Genomic DNA, 20,339 nt, shown 5'->3' with positions numbered 1-20,339 from the left:
GCATTGAGTTTACGAACGAGGCAGTATTATGATTCATTGCACGTTTTCTACTTAAATCTATGAATTGTGATATGTTTTCAAAAATGGTATATTTTACAATACAGATTTTTGGTATGCAATACACTATAGTCTACATGATGGGAAAATAAGATAATACAGCACAGGAGCCTACCAGGAAATGCTCACACTTCCTACAAGAAATGATATAGCTTCTCTTTTTATTCATTGATCCCACTTAAAACACAGTAATGGACCGGATCCCGAGAAAGAAAATGTCAAGCTGACAAAACACTGCACAACAAAAATAATTTAGCAAGGATTTATTTTTCTCATACAAACAGCTGCAGACACGCTGTAGAGTGGTAAATCCTTGAGGATATGACACCATCAATCTATAGGCCATTTAAAAGTTTACTTTTGATGTTATGACATTATGTTTTCCCTGAAAATAAACTGAAAATCAGTTTAGAAAATTCTTCCACTGAAATGAAACAAAATCTTTGTGCATGTATTTCAGAAATGACAGAATCAGTTAAAAATGCACAAACGGGTTTATTCATTTCAGCATGTGCAAAGATTTCAGAATCCCATTTTATATATAAGTACTGGTGAAAAAAGTCTCAAAGGGATTCACTAACATTAAGTAACATTAAGGTAAAAGGCATTAAGGTAACAAGCTTGACTAATTATTGTAGAACAACTCTCAAAAGGCTTGGTGGGCAGGTTGCAGCCAGTTGAGGAAGCTCTCGTCAGGTATTGGGAACTGACAATGACGATTCTAATGACTGACCTTTTGCAAACAAGATCCAAACAGAGAAAAAAAGGCTTTAGCCTCAGCTCTGTGCATCAGGAGGCACAAAACTCAGCATTCTGCACAGCTATTGGACTCCCCTTAATAATACTAGAATTTAACAGAAAGCTGCAAATCCATAGCAGGATTTAGCCTCAACACTGCATATGATGGAAGTGACAGCATGCACACAGCAACACTTTATCTCACAGCTATCATGTTACTCATGAGGCTCAACTGAAGTCTGGCACATTGCTTAAGCCCCAGTGGAAGAAAATCCTCAGAACAAATAAGGGTGGTAAATTGCTAATAACCAAAAGAGAATTAAATAAACCATAGTTTAAATAGGAAATGTCTGTTGCTATGAAGCATGCAGATCACACAGAAGCCCTGCAATGGGAACATGCTCTGTACTGTACCTGCCTGAAAGCCCATTTCTGTCCCTTGTGCAGAGCCAGTAGATTATGAATTACGCCGGTTACTTAATGCAAGGGACTGCAAACTCAGCATTACCTGTTCAAAGCCAGTTCTGCATGTCATACCGCACATGCTAGACAACCACCCCAGCTGATAATATTTTCAGCTCCTGAGCCACCCCCGTCAGAAACAAAACGCATACAGCTCACTCAAGTCTGCCAAGGGCAGCACAAGCATGCACAGGGAGAGACGAAGACAGAAGCGATCAAATGCACACGTCACAACACGCACAAAGTTACTTACTCTTCTTCAGCACGTGCAAGAGCGCAGGCAATTTACACGGGAGGAAAATAAGTCAAGAATGGCTTTTCCCCACCTCTGCCCCCCAGTGCTGCCTGCAGAGACTCTCAGCAGAGTGCTGGTGAGTGGGGCCGTGGGGCAGTTCTGCTCTGGCGCTCTGATAAAACCTGTGTCAGGCTCGGGCTCCGTGCACACCTGCTGGCTGCTGTGATTCGCTCGCTCCCTTCAATCACGGCTGCAGTGTCCCCACTGCTCCTCGGCTCTCTCCTCTCTTCCCCTCCCCCCCCCCCATGCAGAAAAGGATACGGAGACTGAAGCCTGCCGGTCCGTGCTGTTTGATGGAGGTTTGTTTTGAATTCATTACGGCTTGCCTTAATTAAACATGCCTCCCTGGCAGGGGCTGTCGCTTAGGCAACCGGATTAGAAATTCAACAAAAAAAAACCTCAAGCATGAGCTGCCCACCCCCCACACCTAAAACTGCTTATAAAAAAGGATCTGCTGTGGCTAAGGACATAATATTGTCAATATTTGTGTATGGGGGGGTTTGTAATCTAATCTAATATTCTGCAACAAAAAGTTGGCGTTTGTGCTCTCCAAACCATCTGCACACAGTTTCATTTGTACTGTTCAGTGAGAATTACAGACTGGCTTCAATCTGACAGCAAGGCTGTATTTATGTCTGTTATCGTCACTGAAAGCACTACAATATAGGCATCGATACGGTGAATGTGATCATTGTAAACACAGAAATAAAAATTAAATTTTATTCAAACATCTACAGGACTGAAGTGAAAACCTACTCTACTACCTGCAAAAGGTAAAGCAGAGTTTTGCTAAAAATAATCACCAGCTATGTAGTGAAAGACAAAAGGTCTTTCAAAAATGGTGTTCATCATGTCACATGCCACAAAAAATACACAGGTATCTGTGGTCGCAACTAATATACAGGCTGGCTTTTTGATTGCCTTACTGATGATGATTTTAAAGACTGCTGTTTTCAAACTCTAGTTTTGAGGATTCATTAAAACATCAGGTTTCCAATGCAACCTGCACAGAATTATATTTTTTTCTGTTTTAATCCCATCTCTAAAGCAGTAATATCGGATGTCCAAATTATTCATTGAGCACCCCCAGTCTCATTCTTACCAATTCAAGCACTCCTTTAACCCAAATTAGGCCTAATTCAAACAGTATAGAAATACCAAAGACCTTGGTAGCTCCCCAGGACAATCCATCCACTAGCAGATATTCCAGGTGAGGGTTGAAGCACCGGGCACAAGCCAAGACTGTAACCTAAACAAGACATCAGTCCATTGCAGTGCACAGGCAAGCGTGCCCAAAGAGACAATCTGGACACACCAGCTAAGAATATCATTTCGGATAGTGGGAGAAAAGTGGAGCTCCTGGAAAAATCCCACAGGACCAGGAAGACCAGGGGAGATCACGCAAAATCTACACAGATGGGATCACAGTCTGGAATCATACACAAGACCCAAAAGCTGTTAGACAACGGTATTGACTGCTACAGTATGTCGATGTGCCACCTAGAATACTAGAATAGACTAGTATGAAGACATATTGCTTTTAAAGCAGTGGTTGACATTTCAATTCACAGGCACAAAAGAGGGCTGAGGTGTTCCAGATATTTCAGAGGAGTGTCTGTGAATGAGAGGCCACAGATCTGTGTGTGAAAGGAATGAGACCCAAAACCTCAAGCTCCTATCATTGCCTTCAATCAGTAGCCAGCAGCACTGCACGACTGACTCAAACGAGTTTAAGAAAACACCACTTCCAGGATCATGCTTTTCCTTTTAAAATTCAGAGGCACTAGATAGCTACTAAAGTTTGCACAGGACCTAGAAACACAAAAATCACATGTGTTTGTTTTGCACAGGTGATTATTTCAACTCTCATGGCAATGACTAACGTAACATTTGATGGAGCTTTCAATTTACTGTTTATCATTTGCAAGTGTTTTGTTTGAGTTTTAAGTATGGTTTTGTACAGAACAAAAAGTACTTTAACGATCAATTATATATCACGTGTACAAAGTGCTAAAACCTGCTCATCTGGAATTTTGTTTCTATTGTGTCCGTTGGTGAAATCTACTCCAACTGCACACTGAAGAACTTGTGCTCAATCCCCTCATCAAAGACATCCATGTCACTACATTTGCTGGAAAAGGATAATTCACACAAAATCATTGTATTAGCTAGTATTATATAAAGAATGCTTGAGGGCTAGATTCTAATGATAATAATATCATTAGGGAGATTACAGGGAAAAGTATTCAAAATTATTTGATGTATTTGTTGAAGTCACAGAGTTGTCTCAGATTTTACTCTAGGATCTCTGTTTTATTGAGAAGGCTCTTCTAATTTAATGTCAAATGAGCTATTTAACAAAATCATTTTTGATTATACAGTATATCTGACTTTTCTAAGTTCTATATTTAAGAAATATTTAATTTCATTTTCATTATTACAATTTCAAATGTAAAAGGGGATACAATGAAACCTGAAAAACATTGTTCTTAAGATGAGTACTGTACATGGACAGGGTTGATGAAAAATTTAGATTCTGGGATAACAAAATAGAAATGTATTTATCACACTAAGGATGTTTTCTAATAACATCTTCATTTTCATTAACAGCTAATCTGTCACTCAATTTTCAGACAACGTGCTTTTTCTGCACACAGCTTTGTTTTGATCTGCAAATTGTTTTTTTCAAGTAAATTTATCAGATGACTATTTCCAGGATGTGTTCAGAACTTTGAGAACCCTCTTCTGCTTCAGGGGGAAGAGACACAGTTGCTATGCCTAAGGACGCAGGACAAAGCCAGAATATTGTCTCCAAGGGCCACCCACTTTGAACGAAAAGACATTTTTCACTGCTGGAACACAAAACATGGTTGTGCGCTGACCCTTTACTACTTTGTTTAGGGTTTCTCTTGCCTACACAAAGCACCACACGTGTTTGTTTTGCATACAAGAGACACACCTGGAAAAACTAAAGCAAACTATGCCTTTTAAAAACCATGCAAATACTGGTTGACAGCTTTGTTGAACAATCTCCCCAAACCTTCTTCAGCCTCCACTGATCTAAACTAATCCCCACAGACGTCTCATACTCATCACAGATTTCTCTGCTGTTTCTCAGGGTTTGGAAACTGCAGTGCTTATGGTTATATGACAGTAAACTGACATGCAGAATGCGTCATTTTATATGAATTCAAGGACTTACTTTCAGTTATCTTGAAAATTTAGAAAGCAGAATCAAGACATCCATTTGAACTGAAAGACGTACATTTTGTAATCTACTGTCATGTTGTGCATAAAATAGTTTTTCAATCAAATCACTGCAAGACAAGGTCCTGACATTTTTCCTCAGCGCATTATGATGACACCAGAAGCACTGTTATCTTATCTTTTTAAAAATCTTATCTTTTAATGTCTAAGCAAAAGTATAGTTCATTTAAAGACCAACTGAAAGAAAATCCTGATAACAGTCTGTTGGCATGAAGGGTTAGAAACGGTCTACATACCAAACTGCAGTAGACATAAGTAGTTGATGGCCAATTCATGACTGCTGATAACACACATGACTGAGACCAGGCAATGTTTTAACCCAGTTCAATACAAGGCTATGAGAATTATGTTTATATTAGCCCCTTTCCTGTAAACTCTTGTAGAATCTAGAATGGAAAGCTCAACTGCTTTATTATAAAATCTAAACTTTTTTCAATAACTGAAAATGAGCTAATTGCCCCAATTTCCAAGCACATTCAACTCAAATGCACATTAAAGACTAAATACGCTATGTCAAAGTGGTATTCGCAAGATAATTCTGAGGCTGAAAACAAGTTCTGCCCGGGTTTTTATAAAGCCACCCACAAGGACAGGCTGACACTACACATCTCTGAATGGTTATATTTCTTCAAAAGCTGTATATTATCATGTATAACCATCAAAAACGTAATGGGAAACAACAACATAATTTACCATCCTTGATGAAGTCTGTAGTATAAGGCATCAGAGGCACTCTTTTTCTTAGACTTCTCTGATGTCCTCAGCTTGTGTTTCAAAAGAAAGTCATCCACACTGAGAAGCATTACTGCTCTTGAGATGTGCATGGAAGTAATATCCAACAAGACCTACTGAATGTACGCCAAGGGTAAACAGACAGGCCCTCCTTCGCTGGTCTGAGGTGCACTTCATCTTCACACACCCTGTATTTAAAGACAAGAGGAGTGTCCCAGCCTACACTGTGGCCCTTTGTCAAAGTGTAGTGTTACAAACCCGGCAAAATACTAGATGAGAGAGTAGGAGCTGATTTTTTTTCACGCCTTTTTCAGTAATGACGCTAAACCAGTTTCAAACGGCTCTGTTGCATTAACACCACGGGCGGTTTTAAAAGTCTGCGCTTTGGTATGTCAGAAGCTTTCTCCCGTTAGAACTCAAGAAGGTGGTTAATATTCTGCAGCTTCACACCTGATGAGGGAGCTCTAGAAGAGATATTGGCTAAGCCCTGCTGCAGTGTGTCAGCATGCCCTGCAGAGAGAGGCCCAGCACCTTCTGTTCATCTGCTCCCTGGCTTCTCTTCGCCACGGAGCAGAGAGCACATCACTGTGCTGAGCGAAGGGCTCACTTCTGTCTAAATCTCCACGTGTTCCAGATTGGTGGCAAATTCCCTGTGTGCAAGAGATCCCCAAAAGAGATCAAAACAAAACAAAAAACCATCCGATTGTGGCTCTCGCTGTCACTGGCATGTGGCACGCTGTAACATGTCAAAGGGTTTATTAAAGAGGCCACTGGTGATCCTAAGCCTCATTAACTGCTCCCCTGACAAAAACTCTCAGATTACAGTGACAGAAAATACTTGTTGTTCCGATCCTGTCACTGGCCTGCTGGACTCTGTTCCTCTTTCGGCAGCTCTGCAGTCTTCACTGAGTCAAGGTCTGTGATTTATAGGCACAGCTCTCGACAAGACTCCCGCCACCACTGTAATTTCATCACCCTTTTGTGACAGCTAAACATAATCAACTATTTAAATTAGGACTATATCAGCCCCTAATCAATAACCAACTGACAGCTACAATAGCAGCTGCATGTATCTAGGCACAAATCAGAGCAACACAGTGGTTTAACTGCTGAATAAAAAATAAAATGGTTACCTACTGGAGCTGCAGTAATAATATTTTTCCATTTTGTCATTTGTCTTTATAAATGATGATTTTTACTATGGATAGAAAAAGAATTAATACCATGATAAAACACATATATCAATAAACTGTAATCATATAACGATGCAAGGCTCAGAATCACGAGATTACTCAGCAGCAGGCAGGTCCTATGCTCCACAAAAGGGAAATTATTTGTTCTATTTTGATTTATCCTGTCATTTCCTTTTGTTGTGGAAGATTAGGAAGATGGACAGCTACTTTTTCTTAGGTTTCCTACTTCTTTCTCTTGGACCAGTTCCTCTATTTTTTTTAAATGTTATCTGTTGTCTCTTGTTACCTACAATACCTCATACATACTGTAAGATCACAATAATATTTTGTAATACTGCATTCAATGGCACTTCTACCGCAATACTCAGAGAGCTTTGTTTCCAGTACAAGCAGTCCTGGCTATGGGACTGTTAAGGAACATTACCAGGTGAGCCTGAAGAGCCAAATACTTCCTCTCACCTGCAGATTTTCTAAATTTAATTTCCTTAGTATTACTCATTGAAAATTCACAAACGTTAAAAATGTGTACGCACAGAAAGCACTCGGTCTTGGTGCTCTTTTAGAATTTTAAAAAATAACACACTACTGTCTTCTAGCCATGACTTAAGTCGACTACTGAAACTACTGATTCATTAAACTTGACTATGGTTTACTGTCGTATACCAAATAAATATTCAAATGTATCATCCTGAAGAAAGTGTTTAATCCCCTTCCTGTTCCAACCCAAAGATGGGGGCAGGGAAGCATCTTACCTTGTGTGAAATTCAGTACAGCAATGCCTTGCTTAGTGCACAGTATGCGATTCCAGAGAAAGGAGCATTGAGGTAATCAGTAATAACAGAAGCAGTTATAGCATGGGTTCAAAGGAGTTATGGAAATTACTGATATTCTCACAATGGTTACTAATTAATTTAATACACAAAAAGTTTATTTTACAATTATAGTTATGGAGGAAATACAAAACATTTGGCTGCACACCAATGCATTCAGTCAGAGCTTGCTGAGATTAACCACCATCTGCCTTCACTCCTCCAGCCTGGCGGTGTTGATGTTGATGGCTACATCTGCCAGGATGGGCCAGGCTGTGGCTCATCCTGGGGGCCAAGAGACCTCTTTTTAACTGAAGAGACATCTTTTCGATGGGTGATTACAAATAAAGTTAGCTGTACAGTAAGCACATGTATCATGTCACTCTTCATTTGCAGACAGCTTATGTGAACTTTTTCATTGCACTTTGCTTTTAACATACATACAGTAGTAGCGGGATGCAAAACTACTGCCATTGCTGAGTGTGCTTTTGCCTGACCTGAATGAACATCACAGAAAGACATTTTGCCTTTCTACAGGGATATTTGGAGTGGTTTTAATAATGGTCAGGACAAAGACCACGAGAGCAAATCAGTGATAGCACAGAGCCAAGCGAGACATTGCTGTATTGTGATTAATGATAGACCTTTCCTCCATATGTTTTCAGTTTTCAGGGTCTGGATTTTTTAGCTTTACTGCCCTCTGTCCCTTTCATTGCACACAACATACTGTATCAGATGAGCTACTGTACCAACCCTGTGAAGACCTACAGTACATCCACCTTTGTCATTTCTCCTACTATAACAACTGCCTTCCAGGTCCACTCTGCGAAAGATCAAAAGCCCCATGGGGGATAACAAATCGCCAATAAAGAAATTAACACACCTAAAAAGTAACAAAAGCATTTTTAAACAATTAGTGGTGGTAAAACTGGTTTTGCGGCCTACTCATAGAGGAATCTAAAACCCAATCCACTTAACAATGTTGAAACTGGTGGGTATTATGTGTTGTTACTTTCTCAAGAGTTCATGTCTACTACATTCCAGGATTTAGGAGGACACTTTTTATTGGAGACCATTTCCCTTCTCTCCATGTGGTGATGTTAGAACATGTTACAGTAAGTACGAATTACAATCACTGCTCTAAAGAAGTCTGCATGACTGAAACATTACCTGTCTTAATAGATAGAGAGAAAAATCCAAAAACAAAGATTGGAAAACCAGTGTTCAAGAAATGTCTTCACTATTATTTGTGGCAATCACTGTAAGGTGCTGTACACACCTTAAGTTGCTGCAATGTTAACATATATATGCTAATATTAGTTAACAGTTAAGATGGAAGTTATTTCTCCCATCTTTGACCATTTCCACGAGCAAAACAATTGTGATCCTTTTGCATCCTCTTTGAAAGTCCTGAATTTCCATTGCATCCTCTAAAAATCATATACACAACTACTGGCAAGAGTGGCACAGCTACTCTTTGAAGAGCTGCACAGCACCATCCAACACAACAGATACTAGAAGGCACTTCAAAACAAAAGCACGCAGCCATTAGAATATTAGTTATAATTGTTTTACACTCAATACTGATACAACTGAACACTGCTTTTGTCCTGGATTTAAAAACATTAAGACACTCCACAGTCATTACAGAGCAAGGTTGTAATGTTGTTAACATAGACTGTGGCCTGCATGATTAAATAAAAGTTTATAAAATGTTCATAAAACTAGAAAGCAATGAATTTCCTGCAGAGATTCATATATTATTGATTGGGGTCTTCAAGCTCATGTATCATAAATAAGCTGTACCGGCTTAAGGGTTTGCTTTGGTGCAGAAGAGGTGGAACAAAACCTGCTTAGTAAAAAAGGCATGCTTTAACACCCATGCATTCACTTTCAGTGTTATGCTGATGACATCTACAGTAGCAGTGACATCACCTGCTGGGCTGCAGTGTTATAGGGATCTTTAAACATCACCCTCCTGTTTCCCTTTTATACTCTTTTACCAAAAGAGTAGATATAACAAATGCAACTATAATTCTGAGTATCCATTACACAACATGTGGTTTTATGCCAGAACATGGCATGTGGAATTTGGTGAACTGCTAATGGATGCTAAACTAAAACCAGATATGTACTTTAATTTGAAACCAGTTCCTCGGGATACAAAAGTCTCAGCAGTCAACAAACTAAAATGCATAGCTGCTATGCTCACTTCAATCTAAAAACCAACAAATAACACTGAAAATATTAATACTTCAGTACGTTACAGTCTGGTACTTGTGTGCTTTTCTAGAGAATTGACAAACCAGGAAACAAAAGAGGAAATTGTTTTTTTTTGGGGGTGTGGTTTAATGCCAAAGACTTTAAGACAAGAATAAATCACACTAAATATCACAGAGATTCATTAAAATTGTACAGATTTTAGTAACAGACTTTAGGGGAGAATCTGACATTAGACAAAATGGATAACATCCCGTAGCCTAGGTGTGTGATTACTAGCAGCAGTGTTTTTTTATTATCTAGAGGAATAGGTCTTATCACAATTAAATTAGCATTATTCATGTTCAAGTAAGTCAACCACAGTGACAACCACCCATTTATTTTTTATAAGATGAATCAATTAAATGAATTAATGATCCCTACAAGAATAAATTGTTGAATAAATGACTTTGAAGTGAAATAGGGTTTAATCTCTAACTTGAAGCATACAAAAAGCACTGGAAAAACACCAGGAAAATGCTGTAGAACTGCACAACTCTTCCACATCCCAACAACAAGTATCTGAGTGTATTACATTCATTTCCAAATGTAAGATCCAAAAAACTGAAGAATAACTGAATACTAGAAGAAATGCTGAATTATACAGTACTGTTTATAGTGCCTACTACCTCCTAAAGTTTAGAAAATATCACCCATGAGGTTCTGAGCACCTCTTCCTCAGAAAGACCTTTTAATACCTTAAGGCAGCAAAAGCAATCAGGAGCTGTTTCATTCATTAAAATCTTTGAAAAATGCAAAGAGATAAGCAGGTGCATAAAGAGTAAATTTCGTCAGTTTTGTGGTTGTTATTTGGTTGCAAAAAAAGGATCACTTTCACGATACGTAATGTATACTTTATGAAAAAAACTAATTCTATCTAAGATATTGAACAATCTGCACTAAAAGCAGAGTCAGAAGGTGGTAATGAAGCATAAGCTTTAAAGAAATTAATTTATTCTAGCTAAATTGAGTCTTATTACAGGTGCTCACCGCTCATGACAGCCAGCTGTTCCCCACTATTTTTCCTCTCTTTCCATTTCATACGAAATTCAGGGGCGATTTTTCGTCAGTACCATGGCTTAGTAAACGAAAAGCAGTTATCAAAGTAGATAGCCTACAAGAAAGCAGACTCTTATCTAAAATGGTGTATGAACAGCACCCACATGCTATCACACAAAGCCCTGTTATTCTTGGTATAAGTGAATGCAGCATTCATGGCCCTTGCAAACAAGAGAAATAATCTGTTTTAATGAATATTACTCAAAAGGTAAAATATAGCAAAGTTATCAATCAGAAATTAACATTATCACCAAAGTATCCCACCCCACCTCAAACACATCCTTTATTAAGGGTTAACAAATGCCTAGACAATGAGGACCTTTAATCTCTGAACAGATTGAGAGTTTCTAATACCATATTCAGGTTTTAACCAGGGGAACTAGAGTCATACAGCCTCCTATGGATTTATACAATTATAGTCCAATATGGATGGCTTCATCAATTTTAGGATGCACCACCAAAAACAAAAAAATGAACATTTGAATGTGTGTATCCTAACAATGGTTCCACCTGAAGAAAGATATAAATGCTCACTCTGAAGTATGAAGCCATACATATCCTACATATTCTAATTATACAATAAGCTTCAGAATTGGATTAACACAGGAACCCCTAAATTAGCAGGATTTTCCCTACTGTATTTCTCAACCTTCTGTACATGTATCAATGTTCAGCATGAACATCTGGCACAGAACGGGGCACTAAACCAGATTTCCAGATGTGGATGTGTTTGTTGCATTGTATGCTTGCTGTTTTGTCATGTTTGGGAACACACAATTCCACATTTCTCTAGGTCAGACCTTCTCATCGTAACATGGAAACGCTCTGCATAACCTCACTTACTTACAAATTGCAACTGTATGTGCTACAGGGATCTGAAGGACACGTACGTGGATTGATATGTGTCTTCCACTCAGTTCAATTACAGGTCAGTCTGTATTAGACCTAGACAGGAAGCTGGAGGTGGAGAGAGAATGGGCCAAACACTGCACATGAAACCTGACCCTTCCTTGAGCAGGAGATATGAATAGATGGGTACTTGTTCAAAAGGTGACATGGTATAGTCGTGAAACTGAGAGCTAAGGGATGAATAAAGGTCAGCAGGTCTAGAAGGTCAGTTGAGTATAGCAGAGGTTCATCCATTATCACACTCTCTCTACCCAGAACAATGGCGGCAGCATTGTTGTGGAATTTGGTGCCATCTTCTACAGTGCTTCCCTTTCATCAAGAGACTGGCTTTAAAGTTAGTAAAGGGACTGTGTTCTTATATGTGGAAATGCAGTAATTATTTTCTTTTGTTGACACCCCAGTGGTTCCAGGCAAGACAGACCTCTCTGTGTGGAATCTTGATCCACTTATTTGGTAAGGGAAGAAAGATTCCTTCCAGTCTGGCATCAGCTTAAAGAATAATTTTGCTGTGAACATGGCCATTTACTTTAGAAACAGCTTTATCTTTCCTCTGAGTTCTGAGCTCTGAGCTTGACTATCCGAGATGTGCCACAGTAATAGAAAATAAACAATATGTATGCAAGAGCAACTCCCAATCAGTCTATTTGTTCTTTCCTAAATTCTGTGGATCAGAGGAGCCATTCTGTACACGTGACTGGAATTATTAAGAGAATGCGAACTGTCCCTGATTTTATATCTGAAAAGAGCTCAGTTAAGTGTAGCCTGCTTTCCTGGCTCTCTTCCAGCAGTTAATCAAGAGGAGACAAACAGACACAGGTGTTTCTATTTGCCACTTTGGTAGCTCCTGAAATGAATCTAATCAGTTCATATTTCTGACACCTGATTGCAAAGGGAAACAATTTGAACATAACAGGCTATAAAAGAGAAAGAAATTAAGTGTAGGAAATAAAAGTCTCGGTGCCCTTCAGCACCACACCACTGAGTCACTTAAGCTCAGAGTCCAGCCTGACCGTCATCTGACCTCCATACTATAAGGAGAACGTTACTGACAACCTGAAGTTTTGTTTTTGCAATTTATGGCCCTTTTATTTTTATGTCGAAGCTACCACAAAGCAATGAACATGACAAATTTAAATTTCCATTTGAGCCCCAAAACCATAAATCAAAACTGATGGTGTTTTCAATGCTGAGCCCTTTTGCTCTACTTGTGCCTGTCCTGGAGCGACTTCCTTCTTGCTTGTTGCAGGAGCGAATTTGCAATCTTCCGGGCATGAGCTTAACTTGATTGCCTGGCATGCCTGCTCAGACCTGTGCCTGAATCAAGTTCAGAGCGACTCTGGTCTCTGGCAGAGAGAGTCTGTGATGAAAGACCTGAGATTATTTAACTGCAGTTTTCAGTCACACTGCAAAATCCAATTTTTGTGCCTACTAACAAAGAACTTTTCACATTAAGTAATTTGGAAAGTCTTCATCTGATAGAAGCAAAACACTGAATAATCGTGTGCCCAAAATAAAGGGCTTTCTGGCTCCATTCTGATAGAAAAAAGTTTGGTGGCTACTGAGCTTTTCTGGAACATACTAAAAATCTAACAGAATGTTCTGGCATTACACACCATATAAGAATAACCAAGTCTCCAGCAGTTAAAATGTCATGCTGAACTGCTTAAAACTTAAACTTAAAACTCCAAACTAAAAAAAAAAACGCACAGTATTACAGAATATAACTTATCTCGGTTTCTAAATCCAGCTTTTCTAAATGTCAATGTAATTAAACTGCACACAAATTTCCACTGGACTTAATTAGATTAAATAAATACCTCTTATTAACAAAGCCGCAGAGGAAACCAGGCCACGATGCAGAGGAGAGTGACATCTACCGTACAATAGGTACTCAGGGCTGATTGACCTGTAGCAATCCTCCTTATTTTACCTGCAATTTACTCCAGCTCCAACTATAAACTCATCAATTTGCACATCACGGTCTTTGAAGATATTGTTCCCTTCTGTCTCATCAAGTTGAGAATTGCATTTGCAGGGCAGTACGACAAACACAGGGTTGCACGTGCCCTTTGTTATGGTGCCACTACTGCAAACTGCAGGCCATCCATTCACAGAGTGCATTTATTCTATATGCATTAAAAAGCCGAATGCTTCCTCGATGATGAATAGGCTCATCAGCTTCCCAGCATGTGTTTCATTCCACTCTTTGCACCTACAGTACCTTGCAATTTAGACACCAAGCCCAACACCTGGGAAATACAGTCGGTGTCTCCTGAACTGGGAAGGACAAACCAGTCCAACAGTCAGGTGTCATACAGGTTAGCTACTCCAACTCTAAGATCCATTCAACTTTCGATCTCTTCATTACTCCAGAATTAACTTCTTCCTCTCCATCGGCAAGATTACAAAGAAATAATAATAGTACTGCTTTGTTTGTGATGCAGCAAAATGAGCTGCATATATTAACATCCATAAAAACAGTTATTTTCCAAGAATACATTAATTCAACCTCAAAGAATTTTATGCATGGTCACACAATCCTTCTTCCTACAAAGTAGCTAAACAATCTGGGTGTTTACAAGCCTCACACTAACTGTGCAGCCTTTCAATTCTATACACACTGAGAGAGTTCTGACTAAAATTAAATTAAATGGCATTCATAAAAGGAAAAAATCAATATACATTTATAGCAGCAGACGTTAGTAATCTTACAGGTCCAAAAAGCAATCTAGGGCTCCCAAGTTATTCAGTCTGCCAGGGTGTTTGGTCAGAGTGCAATCTGAGCCCTAGAGCCCAGACATCATCAGTCTGATCCTGGGTCACATCCCTGGGATGGCATCTGAGATTCCCTAAGTGACATACAATTGGCAGAGCACTGCCCAATGAGGGTGGACATCAACTGGCCAAGGTGCTCTCGGATCTCAGTGAATCAGCCACTCCCCTGACCTGTCAGGTGCCTGCAGCCTTGTAGTGAGTTCACTGGGAGATGTAGCTCTCCTTCAGTCAGCGGTGCCTGTCTTGTGAGGCGCCGTGGAGCTGCTTACATTTCACAAGACAACGGTCTCTGACACGTCGGTGAGTGGGACAGGGTTGTCTTCAGCTCCTCCCTCCCCATGAAGTACAGGAGCAGTAGCCATAAACATGTGGCACATCCAGGTTCAGTGGACATATAATGAAAAATATGTTGACTCCAAATGTATGCTGTAAAAAATAATCTAATGTTGTGTTTTTTGTAAGGTTTTAAGACTCCAAATGTTTCACTTTCTCTGACTCTGTCTCTCACTTTCTCCCTTTAAACTGGTAATTTGTCTCTTGCAAGTGTAGCATATTTAATAGTTATCAGTGTCTGTTTTCTGTAGAAAATGCTCGCATTTTCCAGAGAACTCTACTTTTAGGTCCATGTGTGGAGTAAAATAAAGTTGTATGACCAACCTAGCTAAAGGAGTGTAATCTGCTGTTTCCCACTCTGCTGCCAAAATTCTCAGTTGTCTCTTTAAGCATGGGGCTCAGATAAACTGATGAGTGCAGTCAATTACATAATCTGTCCAAAACAGCCTTGTGGGAAATGCAATGGACTGGCTCTTTCTGTGTAGGCTTTAATTTGTTTACCTACAGGCTGATCTACCTAAAACAATGTTACAGCATGAGCACCAAGAGCTTTTAGGTGAATAAAAAACAAAGAACACATTTCAGTGAACACCAATGATCATACACAACATACTCCAAAACACTGAATGCTGTATATGAGGGATCTACGTGTTTTTTTTTCAGTCTGTGAAGGTGAAGTTAATGACTGCACTGAATATCGCAATTTCATGTCTTTCAGTTGCTGTAGCTTGTTAGGCTTCTCTGTGCCATGATATAAAATATTAAGGTGATACTAGGGTTATATAACTATGCAGATACAACTGAAAGCAACAGAGCGAATCTACAGTAGCTGTCTGGTCTGGCAGTCCATCTGTTCACAAACTCAAAAATATATGCAACAATAATAGACAGCAGAATGCGGGCGTGCCAGCGTGGGGTGTGTAGGGGACATGACTTTCATGATCTGTTAAAGCACAGGCCCTGTTTGCAGGCTGTGGCACTGGAGAATAGCATCTTGTGCTAAGAGGAACGGCTGTGAGCAAATCATCTGCAGGCTGGGGCACCAGCCCAGCTGTCCACAAGAAAAGCAGCTGTTCTAGACTAAATTAAAATGTTTATTGACGGCAGTCAATAAGTGTTGCTGGTTTTAGTATTCTTTCTCCTATATGCACCCAAGAAAGACCTACTGTTGCTCTAAGGCTCTAGGAGATGGGCGGTGACCCAGTCCTGAAGGCCCTTGCAGAAGCAGTTAGCACAGGGGCTCATGAAAGCAAGCGGGTGCGAATCTCCTTGTGAGCTATTGCATTTGGAAGAGCTGGAGAACAGCCTAAACCATCTGTAGGGAACTGGGCTTCTGTAAGGGACTGGCAGCTATTAACAGACCTGGTGAAACAGCTTAGATTCCTCCCCAACACGTTGTAACCACCACCTTGAGACCAGACATTGTGCTGGTCTGGGAGATCACCAAACAAGTTACCTTACTGGAGTTCACTGTCCCTTGGGAAGCTAATTTGGAGGAGGCCTTTGGAAGGAAACTCACCAAGTATGAGGGACTAGTCAGTGAATAGTTTGTTTTTTGCCCTCAAAAAATATTCTGCTTTGGAAAGACTTTAAAAAGCAATGATCGGAAAGATTTCAAAAGTGAAATGTACACTTCACACCTTTTTACAGTTCCTCTAACACCAAAGCTCGGCACTGTGAAGCACAAACATTGGTGAGTCACGTAAGTTGAAATGACTAAAAACAATTAGCTCATCAAATTACTAATGCAAGTACCAGGCATTTTTCTGAAGAACCATAAAAACAAGCATATCTCAGCACCTTAGTCTAGAAGAAATCACTTAAAAATAAAACATCTTTAAAGCTACTCTGAAGTACAACTACACATCACTACTCACTCCCACTACAACTGAACATCACTTCTGACCCCTATAACAACGGCTAATCTCCACTCACTCCTATTACTGCATTAATGTTTGGTTAGAAAAAAATACTGCATTAAAAAATAAAACAAAATCTCTTTACATCATTTGTTTCTAATAAATCATGCTTTCCAAGGCTTGTTAAGCTACAGTTTGTACATGCCAGGGGAAATCCTGACAGAGTTGTCCTGGGGCAATTTTATAGCAAACACAACACAAAACATAACTAGAAGTAATTGAAAATGACAGTAATGAAAGTGCCTGACGTTGATGTTGTAATATTCCAGTCTTATCATTTATATCTGAACAGGACACAGATCCATGTGTCTTCACTTACAGGAATCGATAGTTCAGTCTATAGATAATGCTGTTTTATTCAAACACAAGATGTTGGCTGTATCCTTGATTTTTAAACAGCTGCTGTAAAATGCAGGTCTTAAGACCTCTCTAATTTACAGCATCAAGTAATGAAAAGAGTAGCATTGGTCCAGGTATTTTCCTCTCATTACACTGTAACAAACAGCGTTTTATACCACCTATTTGTTCAACAAGTCTGATTTGAGCTTGAGGAAAAAAGAGGCCCTGTGTCAGTTTCCTGTTAAATGAGAAGGGTGTCTGGTATCAGGCAGTGGGTTTTAATCAGTCTTTTAATCATGGCATGCTAAAGAGGTTTTCTGGCAGCAGGGGGTTAGTAAGGCAAACCTCACAGATATGGCCATATAATTATCTGTGTTTCAACCAGATAATTAATAATAATTAGATACAAAGGTTTACCTGATTTAATGATCAGCAACAAAGAAACAGAAGAAGCCTAGGAGACCCTTTTTATTAAGGGGTTTTAATTAAATGTCAGAATTCTCTCCATGGAGGAAACACTGCTGTTAAAACAGAGAGTTGAAAGAGACCAAACGGTAAATTAATTGACTTTGAGTTGAACTCAAGTCCCCACTCAAGACCAGAGTGAAATACATCCGGATGTGCTAGTGGGTATTAGCCTGTAACACAATATGGCATTACAAACAGCACAGGCTGAGCATAGCTGTGTGGTAAACTGCTAATATGCTTCATTGCAAGATTAAAACAAAAGCAAATGAAAACATACTTATGGAGTTTTTGAAAACTGAAGAACTGAGGTTTGCACACAGTGGAATTAACCCAAACATTTGACTGGAATCAATATTTTACTAGATTGTACATTGTTTTTCAGCCACTAGGGGGAACTCAACACACATGCTCATAGGAAAGCATCAAATTCAGAGGCCAAAAACATTTTCCTATGTTTACCTAATGTAAACTGAATAATCAATACTGACACACAGCTCAAGTTCCTCTTTAGCAAAGTGAAAATGATGTTTCTGCGGGTAGGTTAGAACTATGTGATCAGATTGTCACTATTTAATGGATTTCACATTTGGTTTCTGATTGATTCCTTGTATATAACATGAAGTTTCTCTTATCTCCCAAATCTTGGAATCCCTCTCATTTCTACCTTACATAAAATGTTGGCTGAAAAGTATTTAAACTGGACTTGATTTTTAAAGTCACTGTATTTCCCAAATCATTTCAAAGATTGATCAGGAAGAGACCTATTTCATTCACCACTTGTAGCAATCAAGCACAGAGTGAAATTTAGCCAGGATACTGGAGTTATCTTCCTGACTCTTCCATACAGTGTAATGGGATCTTTAATAACCAAGTTGTCAGGACCTCTGCTTAATTTTTGATATGAGGAACTGTATCTCCTAGAAAACACCTTACTGGGGCACCACTATATTGTCACCATACTGGGGAACTGGATAGAAATTCTGGTCCAACAGGAAGAGGAAGAGCAAGAGGAAGACTTCACCTACAGTACGTGTCCATTAACAACCTTGCTTAGCTTCTAATATCCAAAAAGACTGACTAGAAGGTTGTAATGCTGCTATCTTGCATATACTGTATGTACTGTAGTATAATACTGAAGTACAGTAACTAAAACACGTTTAAATGACCATGTTCAGGTCTCATATATATACTGTATGTATACCAGTGTGTTAAAAAATAGCTTTTTAATATCAAAATAGTCAAACACGTTTTTAGGTTAGGCATACACATCAAATAAAGACACTCTAGTGCAAATTAAAGCATGCATAAATGGCAGATAACATTTCTCAGTGTGAGGATTATGGAAATGTCGGTTTTAGCTTATTATGATCATGTCTCAGGTCTTCGAATAGAATTTGACAGCTTGCAACAGAATGCCAGTCATGTGCTATTTTTATACACATAAAGCATGCTGCTTTTAATTGGTCTTGCTTTGGCTACATAGGCTGTGATTACACTTTCCACTGGGAAATAAGACAATGCAATAGACTATAAAAAGGGAAGGAGCATTAGAGCATGATTGCTAGCTATCTGTACTGTATGTGTCTGTGGTCACAGCCCACTCTCCCCAGAGCTGCCCCCTGCACTGGTCCCTCTGGTACTCTCACAAGAGATGACAAGCAACTGTACAGATCCATCAGTTTATGTTATGTCCTTGATATTTTCTGAATTAACTTTAGTTTTCTTGTTCCAGTTAGAAAGTGCACAGTGTTCAGTCTCTCACCCCATCACTCAAGCGTGCCTCTTACAGAGCCGAACTGCAGAATCTAATTAGAAAGAGGTCACAAAGCTCTGTTAATTCATTCTTCACTTATTTTACCATCTTATGAAATATGAAAGGTCATTCTACATGTATGCCATATTTTTACTCTACAGTGCATGCTACTTTGATTAACATTGATGTTTTCAGCAAAACTTACCTTCGGGTTTCTGAGGGTTCCAATGAGCTTTACTACACGATGATAATACTGTGATTCACTACATTCAGACCACATTACGCATTTATAAGACAGATTGTAGATAAAAGGAGTGCTTTCATTTAATCTAGCTTACTTTTAGTTTCTGGCAGATAATCAGTTACAGGACCTCATCCAGCCTGATAGAACTGATAGAATCAGCTTCAACACCGTGACTATAAGCTGTCTTAAATATTCCAAGTTTATATAGCCATGATATTATCAAAGGTAGTAAGCGAAGTGTGGTGACAGCATGGTTAACATGAAGAGAAACACAATGAGGGGCTGATATGGGCCTACAATGTTAGAAGAAAAGAATTCTAATTTCCCTACAAACGTGACATCTGGAGTTCCACAACACATGCGACTGGTTCTTCCTGTTGAGCTCCACTGCACAGGTAACTCTTCACCTGGCTTCTCCTCACGCCCACTAAGTGGAGGCTGTCATGGCAGGCAGAGCCATCCACCAAGATGAATTTCTCTTCCTTGCTCTTGAGCTATTGAGATGGCAGGCTTTCATCTTTATCTCGCTTCCGGTCTGATTCAAGACAGAGCTCGTACATCTTGGTTTTCGGTTTTCAGCCACGATGGGCGGCCTGTCATGTCCAATCACGTACCAGGCCCCTGGCTCAGAGAGCTGTGTACAGACTGTCAAAGGGGCTGGTGGTGATCTGTGCACTGAGCAGACGACTGCAGAAGAATATGAGCATTCAAAACAGTAGTTATGGACA

General features: G+C 39.4%; 1 protein-coding gene across 22 annotated transcripts in view; it reads right to left on the bottom strand.

The window, feature by feature from the left end:
* The window catches only part of LOC148642033 (rap1 GTPase-activating protein 1-like), a 233,997-nt gene that overhangs the window by 64,664 nt on the left and 148,994 nt on the right, over positions 1 to 20,339 (bottom strand). For 3 of the 22 annotated variants that reach the window (XM_088617469.1, XM_088617457.1, XM_088617458.1), the window contains exon 1: positions 5,513 to 5,702. The exons of 6 other annotated variants lie outside the window; for them this stretch is intronic. In XM_088617469.1, the coding sequence (XP_088473595.1) occupies positions 5,513 to 5,643 (131 nt within the window). In that variant the 5' untranslated portion in view covers positions 5,644 to 5,702. Of the gene's footprint in view, positions 1 to 1,510; positions 1,786 to 5,512; positions 5,708 to 10,802; positions 10,826 to 20,339 lie in introns of those variants that run through there. 13 more of the 22 variants (XM_088617461.1, XM_088617473.1, XM_088617460.1 and 10 more) reach the window with 9 other exon arrangements.

The sequence above is a fragment of the Lepisosteus platostomus genome, chromosome 23 (assembly GCF_059453375.1).
Source record: "Lepisosteus platostomus isolate fLepPlt1 chromosome 23, fLepPlt1.hap1, whole genome shotgun sequence".
NCBI classification, from domain to species: domain Eukaryota; kingdom Metazoa; phylum Chordata; class Actinopteri; order Semionotiformes; family Lepisosteidae; genus Lepisosteus; species Lepisosteus platostomus.
This window is presented reverse-complemented; position numbering and strand designations above follow the sequence as displayed.